The following is a 27,493-nucleotide window of genomic DNA, read 5'->3' on the forward strand; positions in this document are numbered from 1 at the left end:
TCCAATCCACAAATATTGACTTCCCATTTGAGTCTCGGGCACCTTTCTGTCTGTATCGCTCGTGTCAATGACAGCCAGGTGATGGAGCTGAGGGCTGAATTTAGCTGAGCATAAAGGGGCCTATCCACTAATACACAGGAAGGCACTGGAGGCCTGACTGGGAAACGGATCTCGTACTAATCGGGGGGGGGGGGTGACTGGGTCTGATCGTAATGCGACCCCCAGGGTTCAGTGCCCCTGTGTCCAAAGCACGGAGTCGTAGGAATGGAGTACAGAGGAGCTGAAGGAAAACCATTTGGGACCGGAAGATTGTGAACATCTTTTTACTCTGGTTGTCTTTAATCCTCAAGTAATTTTCTGTTAGTTTTTTTAAACCATGTTCTGTTTCGTCAATTAACTTTTAACCAGAAAATATTTGAATTTGTTGGACTTTTCCTGATTGAATATGTTCACTTTCGGGAGAGTGGGTGAGAGGGATTGACAGGCTCTTTAACAGAAAGTGAGTTCCTCTAAGGTAATTGGCAAAGGAGCCAGAGGGGTTGAGGAGATTTGATTTTTCTTTTGACACAGTGTTTGAAAATGGGTTTAAGGAATCAATCGTGACTGACGAATTTATCAAGGTTCACTGAGGAAGTGACAAGGGATGTCAATAAAGGGGAACCTGTAGATGTGCTTTATCTGGATTTCCAGAAGATATTTCCCAAGGTGCCACATCAAAGGTTATTGCACAAAATAAGAGCTCAGGGTGTGGGGGCAACACATCAGCATGGATAGAGGATTGGTTAGCTAACAGGAAGCAGCCAGTAGGTATAAATGGGTCATTTCTGGGTGGGTAAGATGGGACAAGTGGAATGTCACCAGGATCAGTGCTGGGCTCTCAACCATTTACAATCTGTATGAATGTGTTGGATGATGAGATTGAACGTATGACTCAAATGCAGGCAGGGAAGTAATTTGTGAAGTGGATTGTATGTGTGGAGCAAACATTTCAACATTTGTTACTGAAATGTGGCAACAAGATGGAACAATCCACAAACAATTCAGGGGCTGATTTAAAGGAATAACTAGGCCGTACTTGCATTACTGTCTGTGCGGAGTCTGCACATTCTACCAGTGTCTGCGTGGATTTCCTCCGGGTGCTCCGGTTTCCTCCCACAATCCAAAGATGTGCAGGTTAGGTTGATTGGCCATGATAAATTCCCTTAGTGTCCAAAACAAAAAGGCTGGGTAGGGTTACGGGATAGGGTGGAGATGTGTGCTTAGGTAGGGTGCTCTTTCTAAGGGCAGTGCTGACTCGATGGGTCGAATGGCCACCTTCTGCACTGTAAATTCTATGGAGGGAATGTCACCATGGGAACAAAAAGTCCCTGGTTTCAGTTGGTGATTGGGGAGAAGGGTTAGGACAGGTGAGGGAGAAGGTTAATACTGTCATCATTCAGAACAACACAGACTATAAAGGAACAACTGAGGAACTTCTCTGTCCAATTTAATATTCACATAATATATTCAGAGACAGAATGACAGGAACTTGCAATCAGTTTGCAGATAACTCCGATATTTTCCATTCTTAAATATTTTGTCTTGAAAGATACCAAATGGGATGAAGCCAAATCTTTAAAAGGCAAATTCTTTGGTTCAAATCGCCACTGTGCTGTCAGTGGAAAGGGTTAACTTCTCTGCTCTCAAGGGTGTTGGAACAAACGTGCTCAAATGTGCACAACTCAGGACCTGAGGAAGGAGCAGCGCTCCGAAAGCTAGTGACATCGAAACAAACCTGTTGGACTTTAACCTGGTGTTGTAAGACTTCGTACTGTGCTCACCCCAGTCCAACGCCGGCATCTCCACATCATAATTACTGTGATGTGGAGATGCCGGCGTTGGACTGGGGTGAGCTGAGTAAGAAGTCTGACAACACCAGGTTAAAGTCCAACAGGTTTGTTTCAAACACTAGTTTTCGGAGCACTGCCCCTTCCTTCTTCCTGAGGAAGGAGCTGCGCTCCGAAAGCTAGTGTTTGAAACAAACCTGTTGGACTTTAACCTGATGTTGTAAGACTTCTTATCATAATTACTGAGTGAAAGTAAATCTTTAAGTATGAATTGCAATTTATTTGTACAATTGTAAAAGGCAGAGAAAAGTTGGATTCTCTTAAGTTAAACTTCAGCCTTATCGTTGTGCATTGGGTTTCACAATCATTTGGAAGCTCCACCCTCTTTAAGTCTTTTTGGTCTAAGAAGGTTGAAGCTTTGGTTACCTGTGAAAGCTGATTGTTTTACTTTTATTTTTCTTTAGTTTTATTTGAGTCATTTGGAAAAGTGCCTGAAGAAAGAGGAGAAAACACATTTGGGCAAAGCAGAACAAGTTGCCAAAAGAATTGAGAAAACAAAGTTTAAAATGGTGTTACGTAAAGTCCTGACCTGAGGAAGGAGCAGTGCTCCGAAAGCTAGTGACATCGAAACAAACCTGTTGGACTTTAACCTGGTGTTGTAAGACTTCTTACAGTAATTATGATGTTACTTTTCTCAGCACAGACTCCTTAGATAAAATCTCAATTGTTCACTTCTCTTGTAGCTGGTGTGTGGAGAAGATCATGTTCACTATAGACATGTCAGCACAGAAACCGCACTGTGCTTCTGGACACACTCAGTCTGCAAGTAGATGAATCTTGTAAACTTGACCCTCATGAAGGTCTTCCCAGTGATGCTAAGGAGTGAGACATCCCTGTAGTTGTTGCAATCTCCTCTGTCACTGCTGTTTTTATAGGTTATGATGATTTTAGCATCATACACATGGAATTGTTCCAACTTCCCAACAGAGGAGGTCATGAAGGTGTGACAGTCGATGGGATTTTGTGTTTGAGGAGTTCAGCTGGAATTCCATCCTTGCCGGGCACCTTTCTGCTTGCTCAGCAATCAATGGCCTTTTCCAGCTCAACCATGACAGGAAGCTGCAGGAGAGTCAGACAGCGACTGGGAGATGTCCGTCTGACGGAGCACAGCTGTCAGTCATGTTCAACCCAGCGGGACATCTGTTTACATCTGTCAGGATGTCACTCTCTGAGATTTCAGGGAACAACTTTGGTGATGGTCAGACCCAGAGCCCTCTTCTTCCCAGCACACAGAGATTTCTGTTATCTTTTTAATATAAATTTAGAGTAACCACTTATTTTTTTCCAATTAAAGGGGCAATTTAGCATGGCCAATCCACCTAACCAGCACATCTTTGGGTTGTGGGTGTGAGACCCATGCAGACATGGAGAATGTGCAAACTCCACGCAGACAGTGACCTGGGGCCGGGATCGAACCCAGGTCCTCAGCGCCATAGGCGGCATTGCTAACCACTGAGCCACTGTGCAGCCCGAGATGTCCATTATCACAGGCCGTTTGGAGTTATTGACGTTGGCTGTCCAGTGTTTATTTGCACAATCTCTCCATGTTTTACACAACTGTCTTGACTACTTTCAAGTGATGCCTTGTTCTCGGTGTTGGGTTTATGTTGTACATCAGATCGGCTTTGCTTTTTGCTTCAATGACAGATGTCATCTCTGCTGAGGGGCTCTCAAACCAGTCTGTGTTATGGGTTCCACCTTTCCCATAGAATCCTGTCGGATCTTTCCAGTGCAGACGGAGGCCATTTGGCCCATCGAGTCTGCAGCGACCCTGTGAAAGAGCACTCAACCTCGGCCCACTCCCCCGCTCTATCCCCCTAACCCTGGCTGCTGCTGCTGTGTCAGAAATGATTGAACTCAGTGACTTCCAAGTTTCATCAATATCAATGTTGATTGATGAAGTTTTTATTGATGTGCCTGTGAAATATTTCAGTTTAGTTTAATGCTCCTTGATAATGTCATTTCACAATGGACATGTTACTGTGAGGAATGTGAGAGTAACAATTGTCAGCAAGGATTAATCAGCACTTTCTAATTGGAGATGTTAATCAGTGGAACCTTTCAAACTCTGAATTGTAGATTTTGTATCAAACGTCATTTAGGATGATCCTGTTAAAGAGTTCTTAAATGAAGGAGAATATCAGACGGTGTGCTTTGAAAATGGGACATCGCAGCCTTGAAAATTAGTGACATCTTAAAATATTAAACTGCAGCCAGTTCTATGGTTTGTTCACATCAGCAGAATCAAACCAGATATGGTCAGATCATCAATGCTGGATGTGAATAACAGCAGCATAAACAGTAAAATCCAATCCCTGCAGTCACTTGTCAACTTGCTGATGTCGCAGCTCATATTGTGACTGAGTGAATCCCTTCCCACAGCGTCGATGGTCGGTCTCGGCCCTTTGTGAATTTGTTGGTGTGCACTGAAGGTGGATGATTTCCTGAGTGTCTTTCCAATGAAACTACAGCTGAATAGCTTCTCCATAGTAACTTCACTGGTGTCTGAGCAGACTGGATGATTGAGTGAATCCCTTCCTGCACACTGAGCAGGTAAACGGTCTCCCGGTGTGAACACGATTGTGTACACTGAGATTAGATAAAGACGTGAACCACTTTCCACAGGATATGGATATCTGAGGACTGAGTAAATGTGTTGGTGTAACATGAGTCTAGCTGACTGAGTAAATCCCTTCCCACACACAGAACAGGCGAACAGCCTCTTCTCAGCATGATATCGCTGGTGTAACATGAGGCCAGCTGATTGAGTAAATCCTTTCCCACACTCAGAGCAGGTGAATGGTCTCTCTGCTGTGTGAATACGCGGTGGGTTTCCAGCAGGCATCGATAATTGAATCCCTTCCCACCGTCCCCACATTTCCATGTCTTCATCATCCAGATGTCCTTGTATCTCTCCAGTTCGGACACCCAGTTGAAGCCTTGTCCATGCAGAATACATGGATGTTTCCTCCTCCACACGAATGGTGCAGGCTGTGTATTTGGTTCAAGCACTTTGCGCAGTCAGTGTTCTGGAACTCAGATGTGCCTGTGTCTCTGTGCTTTCCCAATCACATTGCTGTTCGTACTGTTCTCCCACAGATAGAACAGACAAACATTTCTCAAATAGAACATAGAACATTTCTCCTTCACATTCAATGGCCATTGATTAACAGCTACTCACGAAGCCATTAACTCCGCCAAATGCTGTTGTAATATTTGGTTGAGTTTCCAGTCTTTGAATTCTCCCCTTTTAATCCCCTGTAAAAGGAGTTTACAAAATCCATCGCTGTCAGTACAAAATAGACATTTAGAAAAGTCAATTCTAGTTTCGCTGGAATGTTTGTTCAATTCTTGTTCCCCCAAAGCTGTAAATCCCAGTCCCACACACTCTCCCTGTGCTGAAATCCAAATCCATCTCACCATTTCTTTCCTCCACTCCCAGTTTTCTCGCTCCCTCTCCTCTGCCTGGGTTCAGTTCTCCAGCTCCTGTCTGCAGACTGACAATAAAATCAATGGGTCTTATTGGGGGGTTGGGGCCTCCAGCGGGTGTTTGTGAATCCTCCCCACCCACCTGCCAGGGTTTCCTTCCTTCCCAGAGATCAGAGTCCTCATTGATTTGAGTGCAAAGTGAACACTCTTATTTCTTGTCCTCCTCCCCCATCCTCTGATGTGAACCATCCTCCAGTGTCTGAAGCAGGATGGTGCCCGTTAACCTGGGCCTGTTCCCAGGTTGCGTTTTGTACTTTAACCTGGTGTAAGACTTCTTACTGCGCTCACCCCAGTCCAACGGTGGCGTCTCCACATAATGATTGTGAAGGGTTTGCTCCAGCTCACAATGCCCGGGGAGTGATTGGCGGCTGGTCCTCCAACCAATCGCAGTGAATGAGGGGCGGGGCTGAGTCAGGATCTCCCTCATTGACTGAGAATCTGCATCATTCTGAGTTCTTCCCATTGGCCGCGGGTTCCACAACTTCATTTCTTGCCTGAGAGGTGTTGACCAATGGGAAGATTTGAGGACCGGATGGACTCGGTCCTCCAGCCAATCAGACTGCGGGCTGTGTGTGAATTACGACTGAGTTTACGATTGAAATGTCTTCCTGAGTCAAACCTCGGAGTAAAACACTTTGTTTCCACTTCAGCGGACTTTTAAAAAAAATTCCATTGCCCGTTCTACAGAACTGTTACAAAAAGCAACAACAAACGTTAACCCTGTTTCTCTCGCCACATGTGGCACAGTCGGTACCACTGCTGCCTCACAGCGTCAGTGACCAGTGTTGAATTCCGGCCTCGGATGACTGTGTGGAGTTTGTGCATTCGCCCCATATCTGTGGGGGTTCCCTCCGGGTGCTCCAGTTTTCTCCCATGTGCAGGTTTGGTGGATTGACTATGCTAAATTGCCCCTTAGTGTCCAAAGATGAGATGGGTTTACGGGGCTAGGGGAAGGGAAGTGCACCTGGGTGCGGTGCTCTTTTGTGGGGTAGGTGCAAACCCGATGGGCTGAATGGCCTCCTTCTGCACTGTAGGGATTCTCTGATGCTGTCAGACCCGCTGGGTTAATGTCGCATTTACTGTTTTCAATCTACATTATACACATTTTTAATCCACTAATTATATTTATTGAACCACTGTACCATCAACTGCTCGGAGCAGTGTGTTGATGTTTCAGCTACTTTGTAGGATTTTCGCTCTCACAGTCTGATGGGTCTGTCTGGGGGTATTTCCCTGGTACTGTCTATGTGTTTGGGTGTTTGTGTATTTTAGGGAACATGTAGAACTTCCTTCGTTCTGCCCGTTGTCCCCTCAGATATTCCCATCTGTTTTTGCTTAATGTGTCTGGGGTCTGAGTTCTTCTAGTCTGTCTCCAATTCTCCTTCCTGTCTCAGGCATATGGGTCAAGGTAGCTTGGTGTTGTGATTTGTGTTGTTTACTTGTCTGTCTGTCTCCAGCAGGTATTGTTGTCTCTCGATAATGATTGTGCTGATACCCTTATCTTCTGGTCTGATGAACATATCCGTGTTGGATCCAAGCTCCCGGATTGTCTGTCTTTCTCTCCGGGTAAGATTCTGTTTGTCTCTTGTATTTCACTGTGACAGGGCAGAGACCCGATTGAAGGGATTCAAACATGGGAGTTCTGGGAAAGATGGGCAAGGATTTGGGAGGTGACAACATGTTCAAAGAGTTTGGAGAGGAGAGGGAGGTTGAAGATGGGGCAGTAATTTGTAAGGATGGCAGGGTCAAGGGTTTGTTTTATTGAGGGGGTGATGATGGCAGATTTGAAGGACAGAGGGACAGTAGCTGAAGAGAGAGAAATGTTGACAATATCCATGGACACAGGGTAGTTGGCTGATCAGTAGCTCAGTGGGAATAGCGTCGATGGAGCAGGAGCTGGGTCTCATGGACAACAGAAGAATATAAGAATTAGGAACAGGAGTAGGCCATCTGGCCCCTCGAGCCAGCTCCGCCATTTAATGAGATCATGGCTGATCTTTGTGGACTCAGCTCCACTCTCCGGCCCGTACACCATATCCCCGAATCCCTTTATTCTTTAGAAAGGCATCTATCTTTTTCTTAAAAATGTTTAAAGAAGGAGCCTCAACTGCTTCACTGGGCAAGGAATTCCAGAGATTCACAACCCTTTGGGTGAAGAAGTTCCTTCTACACTCCGACCTAAATCTACCTCCCCTTAGTTTAAGGCTATGCCCCCTAGTTCTGCTTTCCCCGACCAGAGGAAACAACCTGCCCGCATCTATCCTATCTATTCCCTTCAGAATTTTATATGTCTCAATAAGATCCCCCTGCATCCTTCTAAACTCCAATGAGTACAGTCCCAGTCTACTCAACCTCTCGTCATAATCTAATCCCCTCAACTCTGGGATCAACCTAGTGAAACTCCTCTGCACTCCCTCCAGTGCCAATATGTCCTTTCTCAGGTAAGGAGACCAAAACTGAACACAATACTCCAGATGTGGCCTCACCAACACCCTATGCAATTGCAGCATAACTTCACTAGTCTTGAACTCCATCCCTCTCGCAATGAAAGACAAAACTCGATTAGCCTTCTTAATCACCTGTTGCACCTGCACACCAACATTTTGCGACTCGTGCACCAGCACACCCAGGTCCCTCTGCACAGCAGCATGTTTTAACATCTTACCGTTTAAATAATAATCCATTCTGCTGTTATTCCTCCCAAAATGGATAGCCTCACACTTGGCAACTTTGAATTCCATCTGCCAGACCCTAGCCCATTCACCTAACCTATCGAAATCCTTCTGCAGACTTCCGGTATCCTCTGCCCTTTTTGCTTTACCACTCATCTTAGTGTCGTCTGCAAACTTTGACACATTGCCCTTGGTCCCCAACTCCAAATCATCTATGTAAATTGTGAACAACTGCGGGCCCAACACTGATCCTTGAGGGACCCCACTAGTTACAGGTTGCCAACCAGAGAAACACCCATTTATTCCCACTCTCTGCTTTCTGTTAGTTAACCAACAAGATGAGCTCTGAGAGGGCATGAGGGGAGATGGGAGAGAAACTAGAGAAAGATGTGGGTTCAAGCTCGGGAAAGGATGAAATTTAGAGGCAGTTTGGTCCGGTGGGCTCGTGGAAGGGAGGGAAGCAGCAGAGGCAGCTGATCGGATTTACTCAATCTCAGTCACAAAGAAGCTCCACAAGCTCCTCACACTTCTTGTTGGAGGTGAGGATGGAAGAGACAGGGGAGAGCGAGAGTACTTCAAAAGGAACTAACTTGTGTCAAAGATATTGAAATGTTTCAACACACTGCGTATTTAACACAAATCTAATTTATTTGACTTTTAGCAAATATATTAGCCCCTGTAAATGGGCCGGAGTTTGTTATCAGCAGAAAGAGACCCAAATGAATATGGTTCAGTCCTGAATGTGAGGAACAGTAAAATCCAATCATTGTCGTTACTTGTGGCCTCGTTGGTGACTCAGCAGGTGGGATGACCGAGTGAATCCCTTCCCACAGAGGGAGCAGGTGAATGGCCTCTCCCCAGTGTGCATTCGCTGGTGCTTCAGCAGGTTGGATGACTGAGTAAATGCCTTCCCACACTTGGAGCAGGTGAATGGTCTCTCCCCAGTGTGACTGTGTCGATGAATTTCCAGCTTGGATGGGGCAGTGAATCCTTTCCCACAGTCCGCACATTCCCACGGTTTCTCCTCAGTGTGACTGCATTTGTGTCTCGTGAGGTCTGATGATCGACCGAATCCTCGTCCACACACACAACACGTGTACGGTTTCTCCCCACTGTGACCAATGCTTTTTTCGTCCATGATCAATGATATTCAGCAACGATAAATTGAGGACTCTGACAGATCCTGATGTGACGCTTGGTTTGCGTTTCTGGACTTTGAACCCTCCCCTTCGAACACCTTGTAAAACTGATTGAAAACAGAAAATAGGGAGTGAGAGAGAACCCACAAAAACACAAAGGCAGGTTGTGAAATTGAGCTGAATGAATCTGGTCATTTGTGGGGAAAAAGTGACCGTGAAAACTGCTGGATTGTCATAAAAACCCAACTGTCCTCTTTGGTAGGAGAGAGAAAGAGGTGAAGAGGGATTTTGTACATCTACAAGACATACTAAGAGAGTAGTTGGCAAAGCAACTTCGATCTTGAGCTTCATAAACAGTAACATTGATACCAAAACTATACTTCTGGTGGCACAGTGGTTAGCACTGCTGCCTCACAGCGCCAGGGACCCGGGTTCAATTCCGGCCTTGCTAAGTGTGGAGTTTGCACTTTATCCCCGTGTCTGCGTGGGTTTCCACCCGGTGCTCAGGTTTCCTCCAACAGTCCAAAGAAGGGCACCTTAGGTGGACTGGCCTTGATAAATTGCCCCTTAGTGTCCAGGAATGTGCAGGTTAGGTGGGGCTATGGGGTTACAGGGACAGGGTAGGAGTGTGGGCCTAGGCAGGGTGCCCTTTCAGAGAATCACTGCAGACTCGATGGGCCGAATGGCCTCCTTCTGCACTGCAGGAATTCTATGGTTCTAATTCTATGCTATGAATCTTTCTAAAGCTCTGGTCACCACTCTTCAGGAAGAATGTGAAGGTTCTTGGAGAAGGTGCAGAGGAGATTTACCAGAATGGTTCCAGCAAAGGAGGTTGAGGGGAGATTTGATTCAGGGACACAAGATTATGCCAGATTTCCATCGGGTGGACAAAGAAACTCTGTTTCCATTCACTGATCGTACAAGCAGTCGGGACACAGATTTCAAGCTTTGGGTAAAACCTGGATTGAACAATACAAGATCCTGAGGGGTTTTGACAGGGTGGATGTGGAGAGGATGTTTCCTCTTGTGGGAGAATCTGGAACAAGGGGGTCACTGTTGCAAAGTGAGGGGTCACCCATTTCAGATGGGGATAAGGATTTTGTTTTCTCTTGAGGGTTGCAAGACTGGGGGATGCACAGTGCTTAGCACAGCTGCCTCATGTCGCCAAGGACCCGGGTTCGATCCCGGCCCCGGGTCACTGTCTGTGTGGAGTTTGCACACACCCACAAATCCAAATTAATGGCAGCACGGTAGCAGTGTGGATAGCACAATTGCTTCACAGCTCCAGGGTCCCAGGTTCGATTCCGGCTTGGGTCACTGTCTGTGCGGAGTCAGCACATCCTCCCAGTGTGTGCGTGGGTTTCCTCCGGGTGCTCCGGTTTCCTCCCACAGTCCAACGATGTGCAGGTTAGGTGGATTGGCCATGATAAATTGCCCTTGGTGTCCAAAATTGCCCTTAGTGTTGGGTTGGGTTATGGGGATAGGGTGGAGGTGTTGATCTTGGGTAGGGTGCTTTTTCCAAGAGCCGGTGCAGACTTGATGGGCCAAATGGCCTCCTTCTGCACTGTAAATTCTATGATCTATCAAAGATGTGCAGGGTAGGTAGATTGGCCACGCTAAAATTGCCCCTTAATTGCAAAAAATGAATTGGGCTCTCTAAATTTATGTTAAAAAAAACAGGGCGAGAGAGTAGATTCAGTAAGGATGTTCCCAATAGTGCGTGTGTCCAGAAATAGGGGTCACAGTCTGAGGATACGGGGTAGACCATTTTGGATAGAGATGAGGAGAAATGTCTTCACCCAGAGAGTGGTGAGCCTGTGGAATTCGTCGCCACAGGAACTAATTAAGGCCAAAACATTGCATGTTTTCAAGAAGTAGTTAGATACAGCACTTAGGGTGAAGGGGACCAAAGGATATGGGGGGAAAGCAGGATTAGGCTATTGAGCCTAATCAGCTCTGATCGTAATGAATGGTGGAGCAGGCTCGAAGGGCCAAATGGTCTCCTCCTGCTCCTATTTCCTACGTTGCTCCGTATCTCTGCATGTAAATGGTCCAGGAGGTATGAGGAAGAATGTTTTTACACAGCCAGTGGCAATGACCTTAAACTTGCTGCCGATGACGGAGTTTGGAAATAGACACAATAAATGATTTTTTTTTTTTTAAATTGGATAGAAACCTGAGAGAAATAAAGCTGTGAGGATCCAGATAATAATAATAATATTTATTAGTGTCACAAGTAGGCTTACATTAACACTGCAATTAAATTACTGTGAAAATCCCCATCTCGTCACACTCCGGCTCCTGTTCGGGTGCACTGAGCAAGAATTCAGAATGTCCAATTCACCTAACAAGCACGTCTTTCGGGGCTTGTGGGAGGAAATCGGAGGCAATTTGGCGTGGTCAATCCACCTAACCTGCACATCTTCAGGTTGTGAGGGCGAAACCGACGCAAACATGGGGAGAATCTGCAAATTCCACACGGACAGTGACCCAGAGCCGGGCTCGGCCCTGTGAGGCAGCAGTGCTAACCACTGACGTGCTGCCAGCTGACTGAATTTTTTGTCTAATCTCGCCTTGTAATTTAACCCCAGGGGGTTCAGATATCACTCGGGTAAATCTGTGCTACACTCCCTCCGAGGCCATTCTATCCTTCCTCAGGTTTGTTGTCCAGAACTGAACACAGTTCTCCAGGTTTGGTCTAACCAGGGTTTGTGAATCTCGAGGCTTTCCCAGTCATACTGAGACCTGAAATCTTCCCCCACAGACAGAACAGACAAACCTTTTACCTTCCACACCCAGATGCTGCTGATATTCAGGTACTAATGTATCGAGTGATTCTGTCAGACCGCGATGTAACGTTTGGTTTGTGTTTCCCGTCTGTTAAACCTCCACTTCCAGTATCCTGTAAATTTACAGAAACCTCACTGTCAGTTTAGGATCGAAATTCACAACATTCTCTCCTCACCAACTTTGATTAAATGTATTCCTGGAGGTTTAATCACATGACCTGTCCCCCATCCTCCAGCCATTAATCGGTCAACACATCCATCCTTGTGACACTCTGCCTTCCTCGGCCAATTGGGAAGCAAAAGGACTCATTACCTTACAGGACAGTGTTTGACTAGGGCAGCATGGTGGTGCAGTGGTTAGCACTGCTGTCTCACGGCACCGAGATCACAGGTTCGATCCCGGCTCTCGGTCACTGTCTGTGTGGAGTTGGCACATTCTCCCCGTGTTTGCGTGGGTTTCACCCCCACAACCCAAAGATGTGCAGGGTAGGTGGATTGGCCACGCTAAATTGCCCCTTAATTGGAAAAAATGAATTGGGCACTCTTAATTTATTTTTAAAAAGGACAGTGATTGACTGTCAGTCAATTAACCTTTATCCCATTTTCAATATTTTTATATCCACTGAAGAGAAATGTTCAAAAATCTTTTTTACTGTCCGAATGATTTTCCAGAGACCCAAAATTAATATTTTTACTGTCCTAATCATGTTCCAGAGTCACAAAAATATTTTTGACTGTCCCAATGATTTTCCAGACACCCAGACATGAATCTCACCAAGGCAGAAGGTAAAATTTTAATTCATTGAAAGTTTACTGATGACCATGAAACGATTGTCGATTGTTGCAAAGACCCATCTGGTTCACTCCTGTCTTTCAGTGAAGGAAATCTTCTATCCTTACCTAGTCTGGACTATATGTGACTCCTGATCCACAGTCAGCTGGTTGACTCTTAAAATGCTCTCTGAGATGCCCTCAGTTCAAGGGCAATTAGTGATGGGCAGTGAATGCAGGCCCAGCCAGCGACACCCACATCCCGTGAATGAATAGAAAAGAAAACTGCCGTCCTTACCTGGTCTGGCCGACACGATTCCAAACCACAGCAATGTGGTTGATTCTTTAAATGCCCTCCGAGATGGCCGAGCAAGCCACTCAGTTCTCGGGAAATTAGGGATGTGCAATAAATGTTGGCCCAGCCAGTGACTCCCACAAATGATTAAAATAAAATCCTGGAGACTCCAGTCAGTCAATCCGGAAGATTTGGCATCTGGTGCAGGCTCGCAGCGCATAATAATAATAATCACTTATTGTCACAAGTAAGCTTCAATGAAGTTCCTGTGAAAAGCCCCTAGTCGCCACATTCCGGCACGTGTTCGGAGAGGCTGGAACGGGCATTGAACCCACGCTGCTGGTCTTGTTCTGCATTACAAGCCCACTGTGCTAAGCCAGCCACTTCCCTGCGGCTCCTTGTCCTCTGTAAAGATGGCGGCCGGTAACCCGGGCCTGTCACCGCTCAGCTCTCTCTGTTCGGTGCTGTCTAAGACCGGGCCATTAACATTTTCCTCGGGAGTTGAAGCCTCCACGGGGTATTTATGAAGCCTCCCGGCTCACTCCGCAGCTTCTATCGCTCCCCGGCCACCCACCGGCTCCAATCCTGAAAGTCGCTCGATTGTTTCTTTCCCGCTCCTCGCATCGTCAGCGACAACCTGAACTGCGCCTGCACTGGACACAGCCCGAACAGCGCATGTGCGAGGAGCTTCGGTCATGTGGATAGAGCACATTCTCAGCTGCTACTCATGTTGGGTAATAAACCCACCATTGAAATGGATATTTTTGATATAAATTATGCTTCGCAAACTGACTATGCTTACACACAAAGGTCGATAACTCCAGGTCCCGATAACCCGAATGGTGCTGTCAGAATTCAATATGAGGATTGGTTTTGAGTTTCCCGTCTTCGACTCCCTTTCTAAGCCCCTGTGAAAGAAGTTTACAAAGGCATCACTGTCAGTCCAGTCATGAAATTCAGGAAAGGCGAACTTTCTCCTGGTTTGAGTTTGCTGTGTGTAAATCCTCCCCTACAAATCCCCTGTAAAAGGAGTTTCCAAAATTAATCGCGGTCAGTCCAGGATAGAAATTCACAACATTGTCCCCTCCTGCTCCCTGGTCCAGGATGACCGCTCATGCCCCCCGCTGCACACTGACCCTCTTGTCATCAGCAGTGATTTGAGGGTGGTGTCTACTCATGGTTGTGAGTTTCTACCTGGGTCTTCATGTGGCTGAACAGAGCCGCAGAGCTTTGGACACATGGGGCAGGATGACTAATAAGACAGTGAAATCCAGAGACCAGGATTGTCTTCCTTTTCTTTCCATCTCCGCCACCACTTTGCCTCATCAATAAGACATTGGGACTCAAAGACTAATCCAGTTTTTTTTTATTTTTATTAAATATTTTATTGAAAATTTTTGGTCAACCAACACAGTACATTGTGCATCCTTTACACAATATTATAACAACACAAATAACAATGACCTATTTTATAAACAAAAAATGAATAAATAATAAATAACAAAAAATGAAAACTAGCCCTAATTGGCAACTGCCTTGTCACAAGTAACACTCTCCAAAAATATAATTTAACAGTCCAATATATAATTATCTGTAGCAACGACCTATACATACTATACAGTATATATTAACAACCCTGAGAGTCCTTCTGGTTCCTCCCCCCCCCCCCCCACACCGATCCTGGGCTGCTGCTGCTGCCTTCTTTTTCCCATTCCGTCTATCTTTCTGCGAGGTATTCGACGAACGGTTGCCACCGCCTGGTGAACCCTTGAGCCGACCCCCTTAGGACGAACTTAATCCGCTCTAGCTTTATAAACCCCGCCATGTCATTTATCCAGGTCTCCACCCCCGGGGGCTTGGCTTCTTTCCACATTAGCAATATCCTGCGCCGGGCTACTAGGGACGCAAAGGCCAAAACATCGGCCTCTCTCGCCTCCTGCACTCCCGGCTCTTGTGCAACCCCAAATATAGCCAACCCCCAGCTTGGTTCGACCCGGACTCCTACTACTTTTGAAAGCACCTTTGTCACCCCCATCCAAAACCCCTGTAGTGCCGGGCATGACCAAAACATATGGGTATGATTCGCTGGGCTTCTCGAGCACCTCGCACACCTATCCTCCACCCCAAAAAATTTACTGAGCCGTGCTCCAGTCATATGTGCCCTGTGTAATACCTTAAACTGAATCAGGCTTAGCCTGGCACACGAGGACGAGTTTACCCTGCTTAGGGCATCTGCCCACAGCCCCTCCTCGATCTCCTCCCCCAGCTCTTCTTCCCATTTCCCTTTTAGTTCATCTACCATAGTCTCCCCTTCGTCCCTCATTTCCCTATATATATCTGACACCTTACCATCCCCCACCCATGTCTTTGAGATCACTCTGTCCTGCACCTCTTGTGTCGGGAGCTGCGGGAATTCCCTCACCTGTTGCCTCGCAAAAGCCCTCAGTTGCATATACCTGAATGCATTCCCTTGGGGCAACCCATATTTCTCGGTCAGCGCTCCCAGACTCGCGAACTTCCCATCCACAAACAGATCTTTCAGTTGCGTTATTCCTGCTCTTTGCCACATTCCATATCCCCCATCCATTCCCCCCGGGGCAAACCTATGGTTGTTTCTTATCGGGGACCCCCCCAAGGCTCCAGTCTTTCCCCTATGCCGTCTCCACTGTCCCCAAATCTTCAGTGTAGCCACCACCACCGGGCTTGTGGTGTAGTTCCTCGGTGAGAACGGCAATGGGGCTGTCACCATAGCCTGTACGCTAGTCCCCCTACAGGACGCCCTCTCTAATCTCTTCCACGCCGCTCCCTCCTCCTCTCCCATCCACTTACTCAGCATTGAAATATTAGCGGCCCAATAATACTCACTTAGGCTCGGTAGTGCCAGCCCCCCCCTATCCCTGCTACGCTGTAAGAATCCCTTCCTCACTCTCGGGGTCTTCCCGGCCCACACAAAACTCATGATGCTCTTTTCAATCCTTTTAAAAAAAACCTTCGTGATCACCACCGGGAGGCACTGAAACACAAAGAGGAATCTCGGGAGGACCACCATCTTAACCGCCTGCAACCTCCCTGCCATTGACAGGGATACCATATCCCATCTCTTGAAATCCTCCTCCATCTGTTCCACCAACCGCGTTAAATTTAACCTATGCAATGTGCCCCAATTCTTAGCTATCTGGATCCCCAGGTAACGAAAGTCCCTTGTTACCTTCCTCAACGGTAGGTCCTCTATTTCTCTACTCTGCTCCCCTGGATGCACCACAAACAACTCACTTTTCCCCATGTTCAATTTATACCCTGAAAAATCCCCAAACTCCCCAAGTATCCGCATTATTTCTGGCATCCCCTCCGCCGGGTCCGCCACGTATAGTAGCAAATCGTCCACATACAAAGATACCCGGTGCTCTTCTCCTCCCCTAAGTACTCCCCTCCACTTCTTGAAACCCCTCAACGCTATCGCCAGGGGCTCAATCGCCAGTGCAAACAATAATGGGGACAGAGGGCATCCCTGCCTTGTCCCTCTATGGAGCCGAAAATATGCAGATCCCCGTCCATTCGTGACCACGCTCGCCACTGGGCCCTGTACAACAGCTGCACCCATCTAACACACCCCTCTCCAAAACCAAATCTCCTCAACACCTCCCACAAATAATCCCACTCCACTCTATCAAATGCTTTCTCGGCATCCATCGCCACTACTATCTCCGTTTCTCCCTCTGGTGGGGCCATCATCATTACCCCTAACAACCTCCGTATATTCGTGTTCAGCTGTCTCCCCTTCACAAACCCAGTTTGGTCCTCGTGGACCACCCCCGGGACACATTCCTCCATTCTCATTGCCATTACCGTGGCCAGGACCTTGGCATCTACATTTAGGAGGGAAATAGGTCTATAGGACCCGCATTGTAGCGGGTCCTTTTCCTTCTTTAAGAGAAGCGATATCGTTGCTTCAGACATAGTCGGGGGCAGTTGTCCCCTTTCCTTTGCCTCATTAAAGGTCCTCGTCAGTACCGGGGCGAGCAAGTCCACATATTTTCTATAGAATTCGACTGGGAATCCATCCGGTCCCGGGGCCTTTCCCGCCTGCATGCTCCTAATTCCTTTCACCACTTCTTCTACCTCGATCTGTGCTCCCAGTCCCACCCTTTCCTGCACTTCCACCTTGGGAAATTCCAGCCGATCCAAGAAGCCCATCATTCTCTCCCTCCCATCCGGGGGTTGAGCTTCATATAATTTTTTATAAAATGTCTTGAACACTCCATTCACTCTCTCCGCTCCCCGCTCCATCTCTCCTTCCTCATCCCTCACTCCCCCTATTTCCCTCGCTGCTCCCCTTTTCCTCAATTGGTGTGCCAGCAACCTGCTCGCCTTCTCCCCATATTCGTACTGTACACCCTGTGCCTTCCTCCATTGTGCCTCTGCAGTGCCTGTAGTCAGCAAGTCAAATTCTACATGTAGCCTTTGCCTTTCCCTGTACAGTCCCTCCTCCGGTGCTTCCGCATATTGTCTGTCCACCCTCAAAAGTTCTTGCAGCAACCGCTCCCGTTCCTTACTCTCCTGCTTCCCTTTATGTGCCTTTATTGATATCAGCTCCCCTCTAACCACCGCCTTCAACGCCTCCCAGACCACTCCCACCTGGACCTCCCCATTATCATTGAGTTCCAAGTACTTTTCAATGCACCCCCTCACCCTTAGACACACCCCCTCATCTGCCAATAGTCCCATGTCCATTCTCCAGGGTGGGTGCCCTCCTGTTTCCTCCCCTATCTCCAAGTCCACCCAGTGTGGAGCGTGATCCGAAATGGCTATAGCCGTATACTCCGTTCCCCTCACCTTCGGGATCAATGCCCTACCCAGCACAAAAAAGTCTATTCGCGAGTAGACTTTATGGACATAGGAGAAAAACGAGAACTCCTTACTCCTAGGTCTGCTAAATCTCCACGGGTCTACACCTCCCATCTGCTCCATAAAATCTTTAAGTACCTTGGCTGCTGCCGGCCTCCTTCCAGTCCTGGACTTCGACCTATCCAGCCCTGGTTCCAACACCGTATTAAAATCTCCCCCCATTATCAGCTTTCCCATCTCTAGGTCCGGAATGCGTCCTAGCATCCGCCTCATAAAATTGGCATCATCCCAGTTCGGGGCATATACGTTTACCAATACCACCGTCTCCCCCTGTAGTTTGCCACTCACCATCACGTACCTGCCCCCGTTATCCGCCACGATAGTCTTTGCCTCGAACATTACCCGCTTCCCCACTAATATAGCCACCCCCCTGTTTTTCGCATCTAGCCCCGAATGGAACACCTGCCCCACCCATCCTTTGCGTAGCCTAACCTGGTCTATCAGTTTCAGGTGCGTTTCCTGTAACATAACCACATCTGCCTTAAGTTTCTTAAGGTGTGCGAGTACCCGTGCCCTCTTTATCGGCCCGTTCAGCCCTCTCACGTTCCACGTGATCAGCCGAGTTGGGGGGCTTCCTACCCCCCCCTTGTCGATTAGCCATCACCTTTTTCCAGCTCCTCACCCGGTTCCCACGCAGCTGTATCTCCCCCAGGCGGTGCCCCCCCGCCCATCCTCTCCCATACCAGCTCCCCCCTCTCCCCAGCAGCAGCAACCCAGTAATTCCCCCTCCCACCGCCCCCCCCCCGCTAGATCCCCCGCTAGCGTAATTACTCCCCCCATGTTGCTCCCAGAAGTCAGCAAACTCTGGCTGACCTCGGCTTCCCCCCGTGACCTCGGCTCGCACCGTGCGACGCCCCCTCCTTCCTGCTTCTCTATTCCCGCCACGATTATCATAGCGCGGGAACCAAGCCCGCGCTTCTCCCTTGGCCCCGCCCCCAATGGCCAACGCCCCATCTCCTCCACCTCCCCTCCTCCCCCCATCACCACCTGTGGGAGAGAGAAAAGTTACCACATTGCAGGATTAGTACATAAAACCCCTCTTTGCCCCCCACATTCGCCCCACCACTTTGTTCGAACGTTCTTTTTAATAACCCGCTCATTCCAGTTTTTCTTCCACAATAAAAGTCCACGCTTCATCCGCCATCTCAAAGTAGTGGTGCCTCCCTCGATGTGTGACCCACAGTCTTGCCGGTTGCAGCATTCCAAATTTTATCTTCTTTTTATGAAGCACCGCCTTGGCCCGATTAAAGCTCGCCCTCCTTCTCGCCACCTCCGCACTCCAGTCTTGATAAACGCGGATCACCGCGTTCTCCCATTTACTGCTCCGAGTTTTCTTCGCCCATCTAAGGATCATTTCTCTATCCTTAAAACGGAGGAATCTCACCACTATGGCTCTGGGAATTTCTCCTGCTCTCGGTCCTCGCGCCATCACTCGGTATGCTCCCTCCACCTCCAACGGACCCGCCGGGGCCTCCGCTCCCATTAACGAGTGCAGCATCGTGCTCACATATGCCCCGACGTCAGCTCCCTCCACACCTTCAGGAAGACCAAGAATCCTCAGGTTGTTCCTCCTTGCGTTGTTTTCCAGTGCCTCCAACCTTTCCACACATCGTTTCTGATGTGCCTCCTGCGTCTCCGTCTTCACCACCAGGCCCTGTATATCGTCCTCATTCTCGGCTGCCTTTGCCTTCACGACCCGAAGCTCCCGCTCCTGGGTCTTTTGTTCCTCCTTTAGCCCTTCGATCGCCTGTAATATCGGGGCCAACAGCTCTTTCTTCATTTCCTTTTTGATCTCTTCCACACAGCATTTCAAGAACTCTTGTTGTTCAGGGCCCCATGTTAAACTGCCACCTTCTGACGCCATCTTGGTTTTTGCTTGCCTTCCTTGCCGCTGTTCTAAAGGATCCACTGCAATCCGGCCACTTTCTCCTCCTTTTTCCATCCGTATCCAGGGGGGATTCCCTTCTGGTTTACCGCACAGTGTTTTTAGCCGTCAAAATTGCCGTTGGGGCTCCTATCAAGAGCCCAAAAGTCTGTTTCACAGGGAGCTGCCGAAACGTGCGACTCAGCTGGTCATCGCCGCACCCGGAAGTCGACTAATCCAGTTTGATGGACAAGTTGTCTCCATTCTGAACAATGGGGAACAAGCTCCTCCCACTCATTGTAACATCGCCCCGACAAAGAGACAAATGCGCATGCGCCCTGATGCACATTAAACAAAGCTGGCGGCCATTAACCCGAGCCAAACATGAGGAGCTGCAGCCCCGCTTGGTGCAAATGGGGTCCCGGAAACTTTTTCCCGAAGATTGCAGCTTGCAACAGCTTTACACAACGTTTCTGCCCACCCCCGAGATCTCTCGCTCCCTCCATATTGTTAAACGCCTCTTACCAATTTCGGATTTAAGGAGGCGCTCTTCTCCTTCGCCATGACCCACACTGCGCATGCTTCAATCACAGCCCCGCCCCTCATTCACTCCGATTGGTTGGAGGACCTGCCGCTCCCGGTCGGTCCTCCAGTCCTGCACCTCCTCCTCCTATTGGTCTGGAGCCGCCCTCAATCACCTGGCATTGTGATGGTTCCAGATGGCGAGAGCGGCCACAGGCTCAGGCTGACTCGCTGATTGTCCAATAATAACAGTGAGAGTCTCAGTGGGACAATCAGACAATAATAGTGGAGATGGGGCCCAGAGGATAACCAGCAAAGGATTCACTCACTTTGAGAGAAACAAACACAGTGTCTGTTCCAATAATAAGAATCAGGCTGCAATGTGTGAGTGAACACATCATTGGATCCAATGTAGAATCATAGAATCTCCTCAGTACAGAAGGAGGCCATTCGTCCCATTGAGTCTGCAGCAACCCTCTGAAAGAGCATCCTACCTTGGCGAATTCCCCACCCTATCCCCACAACCCCTCCCAGTGACAATTTAACACAGTCAATCCATCTGACCTGCACATCTGTGGACTGTAGGAGGAAACCAGAGCATCCGGAGGAAATCTGCGCAGACACAGGAAGAATGTACAAACTCCACATAGACAGTGACCCAAGGTCAGAATGAATCATAGAATCTACAGTGCAGGAGACCATTCGGCCCATCGAGTCTGCACCTGCATTACCTGATCTGGCCAACTCACTGGAATGTGGTTAATTCTGAATTGCACTCTGAAATTTCGTAGTAAGCCATTCAGTTTAAGGGCAATTAGGAATGGACAACCCAGCTGGTTTGCCCGTGACACTCACATCCCATAAAGAATAGAGAAAATCAAAGGGCTGTTTCCAGTGCCGGTTTCCAAGGAATCAGTACTGGGCCCTTCACTCCTGGTTACATCATTGATTTGAGAGTAAATGTGGGAACATGAACAAGAAGTTTACCTGTGACACAAAAATGATTAAACACTTGATAGTGAGGAAGAAAGCTGGAGGGAAAACAAGGCAAAGGATTACATGATAAATGGCAGGGCAGGACTAGTTAGGCCAGAGCTAGTTTCCTGTGTACAGGAAGATTGCACTAGAGAAAGTACAGAGGGGATTTAACAACATCAGCCAGAAATTAACAATGTTTGCTCTGAGGAACGTTTGGATAAACTGGGGCTGTTTTCTTTGGAACAGAAAAGACTGAGGAGAGACCAAAATTAAATTATGAAAAGCAGCCTGGCTGGCTCAGTCGGCAGAGCATGGGAGTCTTAATCCCAGGGCCGTGGGTTAGACCCACGTTGGGCGCTTCAGCTTCTTTAATCTGAGAACATTGAGCTGAACTGTTTTATGGGTGGCACAGTGGTTACCACTGTTGCTTCACAGCACCAGGGTCCCGGGGTTCAATTCCCACTTAGGACACTGTCTGTGCGGAGTCTGCACGTTCTCCAGTGTCTGTATGGGTTTCCTCCCACAAGTCTCGAAAGACGTGCTTGTTAGGTGAATTGGACATTCTGAATTCTCACTTTGCATACCTGTAGCGCACAAAGACTCCGAGAGACGAATAGAGTGAAGTCGATGAGGCTTTATTAAGCGTGTCTGTTCCCCCGCAGCTCGGTAGTAGACTGGCCTGCGGGGGAGGACTCCAGCTTCTTATACTCCGCCTTCAGGGCGGAGCTAGAGGTCAACGGCCAACCAGGACCCGGGATCTGTCAGCCAATGACATTAGGGCTTCCAGTCCCACATGACCCCTAATACATACTACCACATTCACCCCTTGTCAAAAATGAACCAGGCGGGGTGATGCTTCGCATGGTGGTAAGGGTTTACAGGGCTGGTCCTGGGAGGAAAACATTCATGTGGCAATACAGTATGTACAATTTTGTCCTGTTTCAACTATTTACCGAAGGTATCGGGAGAAAAAGCAAAATGTTCTTGTGAAAAGTCCATATATTGATTTAGATCGACGCCACGAGTCGGTCGGGCGGTCTGGTCGTCCGTGTCGATCGCCTCGGCCCCGGTGGTGGTGGTGGTGTTTGTTCCGGTGTTGTCGTCTCCGGGAGCCTTACGGTTTCAGCTTGGGCTTTATTCTTGGTCGGGCCTGGGGGGAGGGGGACTGATCCTCCTGGGAAGGGGGCGGTCGCGGGGTGCGGCGGTGGCAGGAAGGGGGGGGGGTTGGGTGAATGGTGTCGGGGGGGGGGTGTGTGTTGCCGGCGGGCACCAGATCTCGCAGGGAGACCGTGTCCTGTCGGCCGTCGGCGTACTCCACGTAAGCGTACTGCGGGTTCGCGTGGAGGAGGTGAACCCTTTCGACCAACGGGTCCACCTTGTGTGCCCGCACATGCTTTCGGAGCAAGATGGGTCCTGGGGCCGCCAGCCAGGTCGGCAGCGACGTTCCAGAGGAGGACTTCCTAGGGAAGACAAGGAGACGCTCATGCGGCGTTTGATTAGTGCTCGTACACAATAGCGACCGGATGGAGTGGAGAGCGTCCGGGACGATACAAGATCTCATAGTTGAAGGTGGAGAGCTCGATCCTCCACCTTAAGATCTTGTCGTTTTTGATTTTGCCCCGCTGTGCATTATCGAACATGAAGGCTACCGACCGTTGGTCGGTGAGGAGAGTGAATCTCCTGCCGGCCAGGTAATGCCTCCAATGTCGCACAGCTTCCACTATGGCTTGGGCTTCCTTTTCCACTGAGGAGTGGCGGATTTCTGAAGCGTGGAGCGTTCGGGAGAAAAAGGCCACGGGTCTGCCCGCTTGGTTAAGGGTGGCCGCTAGAGCTACGTCGGAGGCGTCGCTCTCGACCTGGAAGGGGAGGGACTCGTCCATGGCGCGCATCGTGGCCTTTGCGATATCCGCTTTGATGCGGCTGAAGGCCTGGCAAGCCTCTGTCGACAGGGGGAAGGTCGTGGTCTGTATTAGAGGGTGGGCCTTATCTGCGTACTGGGGGACCCACTGGGCGTAGTATGAAAAGAACCCCAGGCAGCGTTTCAGGGCTTTTGAGCAGTGCGGGAGGGGAAATTCCATGAGGGCGCGCATACGTTCGGGATCGGGGCCTATTATCGCATTGCGCACTACGTAGCCCAGGATGGCTAGCCGGTTGGTGCTAAAAACGCACTTGTCCTTGTTGTACGTGAGGTTCAAGGCTTTAGCGGTCTGGAGGAATTTTTGGAGGTTGGCGTTGTGGTCCTGCTGGTCGTGGCCGCAGATGGTTACATTGTCGAGATACGGGAACGTGGCCCGCAACCCGTGTTGATCAACCATTCGGTCCATCTCCCGTTGGAAGACCGAGACCCCGTTTGTGACGCCAAATGGGACCCTTAGGAAATGGTATAATCGCCCGTCTGCCTCGAAGGCTGTGTACTTGCGGTCACTTGGGCGGATGGGGAGCTGATGGTAGGCGGACATGAGGTCCACGGTGGAGAAGACTTTCTATTGGGCAATCCGATTGACCATGTCGGATATGCGGGGGAGAGGGTACGCGTCTAGTTGTGTGTACCTGTTGATGGTCTGGCTATAGTCTATGACCATCCTTTGCTTCTCCCCTGTCTTCACTACTACCACCTGTGCTCTCCAGGGACTATTGCTGGCCTGGATTACGCCTTCCTTTAGTAGCCGCTGGACTTCGGACCGAATGAAGGTCCGGTCCTGGGCGCCGTCTGCTCCTAGTGGCGACGGGTTTGCAATCCGGGGTGAGGTTCGCAAACAAGGACGGGGGTTGCACCTTGAGGGTTGCGAGGCCGCAGATAGTGAGTGGGGGTATTGGGCCGCCGCATTTGAAGGTAAGGCTCTGTAGATTGCACTGGAAGTCTAATCCCAGTAATGTGGGGGCGCAGAGTTGGGGAAGGACGTGTAGCTTGTAGTTTTTGAACTCCCTCCCCTGCACCGTTAGGGTAACTATGCAGAAACCTTTGATCTGTACGGAGTGGGATCCTGCAGCTAGGGAAATCTTTTGTGCGCTGGGATAGGTGGTCAAGGAACAGCGTCTTACCGTGTCGGGGTGGATAAAGCTCTCCGTGCTCCCGGAGTCGACTAGGCATGGTGTCTCGTGCCCGTTTATTAGCACCGTTGTCGTCTGGAGTGTCCGGGGCCGAGCTTGGTCGAGCGTTATTGAAGAGAGACGTGGTTGTAGTAGTGGAGCGTCTTCCTCGAACCCCGTGGAGCCGTCGACACTGGGGTCCGTTGTTGCCGCCCAAGATGGCGTCGGGGATGAACAAAATGGCTGCCCCCATACATCGCACGTGGCTGGGGGTCACAAGATGGCGGCGGGGGTGGACAAAATGGCCGCCCCATGCGTCGTACAGGTCTGGGGTGGTCCAAGATGGCGGCGCCCTTCCTCCCCTCGTGGTGGCCGGGACCCAAAATGGCGGCGTCTGCGGGTCGCACATGGGGCGCTGGGGGGGTTGGGGAGCGTTAGGAACGCGCGGGGCTCCCTCATCTCTGGACACAGCAGTGGTCGGGACCCAAATTGGTAGCGCTGGCGGGTCATACGTGGGGCGTGGGCGGGCGGGGGGGGGGGGGGTTGGGGGGCGTTAGAGCCGTGCAGAACTCCCTCTTCTCCGGGGAGAGCGGTGGTCGGGACCCAAAGTGGTAGCGTAAGCGGCGTGCAGGGCTCCCTGTTCTCCCGGGACTGCGGTGGTCGGGACCCAGAGTGGCTGCGCCTGCGGGTCGTACATGGGGCGCTGGGGGGGGTTGGGGAGCGTAAGCGGCGTGCAGGGCTCCCTGTTCTCCCGGGACAGCGGCGACCTCGCGGGACCGGCACACAACCGCGAAATGGCCCTTTTCCCCGCAGCTCTTGCAGATTGCTGCACGGGCCGGGCAGCGCTGCCGGGGGTGTTTCGCCTGGCTGCAGAAATAGCAGCGGGCGCCCCCGGTGCGACTTGGTGTTTGGACCGCGTAAGCCTGTGGGGTGCCCGGGGGGGTGGGGGGTGGGGGGGGTGCGTTTGTCGCGACGGGTACGTACGGAGCCCAATGGGCTGCCGCGCGGTCGGGGCCGTAGGCGCGGGTATTACGCGCGGCCACGTCTAGGGAGGCTACTAGGGCCCGTGCCTCTGAGAATCCTAGTGACTCTTTTTCTAGAAGTCTTTGGCGGATTTGGGAGGAGTTCATACCTGCCACAAAAGCATCGCGCATTAACATGTCCGTGTGTTCATTTGCGTTCACCGAAGGGCAGCTGCAGGCTCGTCCCAAAATTAGTAGCGCGGCGTAGAATTCATCTATCGATTCTCCGGGACTTTGCCGTCTCGTTGCGAGTTGATAGCGAGCGTAGATCTGGTTTACTGGGCGGACATAGAGACTTTTCAGTGCTGCAAACGCCGTCTGGAAATCCTCTGCGTCTTCGATGAAAGAGAAAATCTCCGTGCTTAACCTCGAGTGCAGGACCTGTAGGTTTTGGTCTTCTGTGACCCGGCCGGTGGCCGTTCTGAGGTAGGCCTCGAAACAAGTCTGCCAATGCTTGAAAGCTGCTGCCGCGTTCACTGCGTGGGGGCTGATCCTCAGGCATTCCAGGATGATCCTGAGCTCCATAGTCCTTTTTAGGCACGCTTAATAAATTGTAGCGCACAAAGACTCCGAGAGACGAATAGAGTGAAGTCGATGAGGCTTTATTAAGCGTGTCTGTTCCCCCGCAGCTCGGTAGTAGACTGGCCTGCGGGGGAGGACTCTGGCTTCTTATACTCCGCGAGGTCAACCAGGACCCGGGATCTGTCAGCCAATGACATTAGGGCTTCCAGTCCCACATGACCCCTAATACATACTACCACAATACTCGAAGAGATGCCAGAGTGTTACTACCAGGGGATTTTCACAGTAACTTCATTGTAGTGTTAATGTAACCCTACTTGTGACAATAATAAAGATTATTCTAAATGTATAAAATTCTGGGGGATCATGGTGGCACAGTGGTTGTGTGCCTGCGTGCTGGGGACCCGGGTTCGATCCTGGCCCCGGGTCACAGTCTGTAAGGGATTTGCACATTCTCCCATTGTCTGTGTGGGTAGGTGGCTTGGCCAAATTAAATTGCCCCTTGATTGGAAAAAAATAGAAATTTACATTTTTTTAAAATTTTGAGGAATCTAAATAGATTGGATAGGAAGGTCCTATTCCCTTTGGTTGAGGGATACATATAAAAGGGGGCAGAGATTTAGGGGGGGACGAGGAGGTTTAGAGGGTGGTGAAGATCTGTGGCATGCTGCTGAAATGATGGCAGAAACCCTCATAACATTTAAAAAGTATTTAGATAGACATCTCAATTGATGTAACTTAAAAAGCTACAGACCACAATCTGTAAATTGAGATTAGGCTCAATACTTACTTTGTAGCCACGATGAGCTGAATGAAATGCAACACAAACAACAAACTTTAATAAAATCTGTGAGAGTAACTCTCACCACTAAGAAGATCAGCAGTTTGCTAAGTTTAGCGGCCAAGTATGCTAATGCGGTAATTTTAAAATGTACCTGCACACATAAGAGTACAACAGCAAATTATTTAACTTCCCCAATGTGATCGGTGTAATTAGTCTCAAATTTAACCCGGAATGGTCATTTAAATTTTCCCAGTCACTCTGATATCTGAAATCTTTATCCACGGACAGAACAGACAAACCATTTTACCTCCCAATGATATTCAGGTCCTGATGAATCGAGTAAGTCTGCCAGATGATGATGTGATGTTTGGATTGAAGTTCCCGTTAGTAAATCCTCCTCTTTCGAAAGGAATTTCCAAAGGAATTTCACTCTCAGTCCAGGAGAGAAATTCACAAGATTTTCTCTTCCGGGTCCTGGAGGCCGCGCATGCGCCCTGCTGCACCTGAGAAAGATGACGGCCGCGCATGCGCCCTGCGGCATATCGCCCCCGAATCAGATGACAGCCGTTAACAGGGGCCGATCAGAGAGAAAAGCGCCGATGCGGCCGCCCCATTCAGTACAGACACCGAACTGTGTCAAAAGTGCCTGAACCAATTTATCAGCCTGAGTAACGTAATGGAATAATGGCGGATAAGACTACCCGGAATGCCGGGGGCGGATGAATACGCCCTATCTCCATCACAGTAGCCAGAACGCGCAGGCGTCAGAATGTCCCGCCCCCGGAAGTAGCCTCTCTGTGCGGAGCATGCGGGGTGCTGCTCCGG

The 27,493-nt window shown here is 49.5% G+C and overlaps 1 protein-coding gene and 1 long non-coding RNA gene across 3 annotated transcripts in view; one reads left to right on the forward strand and one right to left on the reverse strand.

The window, feature by feature from the left end:
- The window catches only part of LOC140418655 (uncharacterized), a 58,497-nt gene that overhangs the window by 18,864 nt on the left and 12,140 nt on the right, over positions 1–27,493 (forward strand). The window contains exon 4 of the mRNA XM_072502218.1: positions 15,193–15,205. Coding sequence (XP_072358319.1) covers positions 15,193–15,205 — 13 coding nt within the window. The remainder of the gene's footprint in view (positions 1–15,192; positions 15,206–27,493) is intronic.
- LOC140418656 (uncharacterized) lies at positions 3,748–27,313 on the reverse strand. 2 transcript variants are annotated; one of them, XR_011945203.1, is made up of 4 exons: positions 26,976–27,313; positions 13,844–13,949; positions 11,973–12,088; positions 3,748–9,293 (listed from the first exon to the last, which is right to left on the reverse strand). It is a non-coding gene; the product is annotated as an uncharacterized lncRNA (long non-coding RNA). The 2 variants fall into 2 exon arrangements; XR_011945202.1 differs by lacking the exon at positions 13,844–13,949 and having other exon boundaries at positions 26,976–27,307.

Source organism: Scyliorhinus torazame, chromosome 5 (assembly GCF_047496885.1).
Source record: "Scyliorhinus torazame isolate Kashiwa2021f chromosome 5, sScyTor2.1, whole genome shotgun sequence".
In the NCBI taxonomy this organism is placed as follows: Eukaryota; Metazoa; Chordata; class Chondrichthyes; order Carcharhiniformes; family Scyliorhinidae; genus Scyliorhinus; species Scyliorhinus torazame.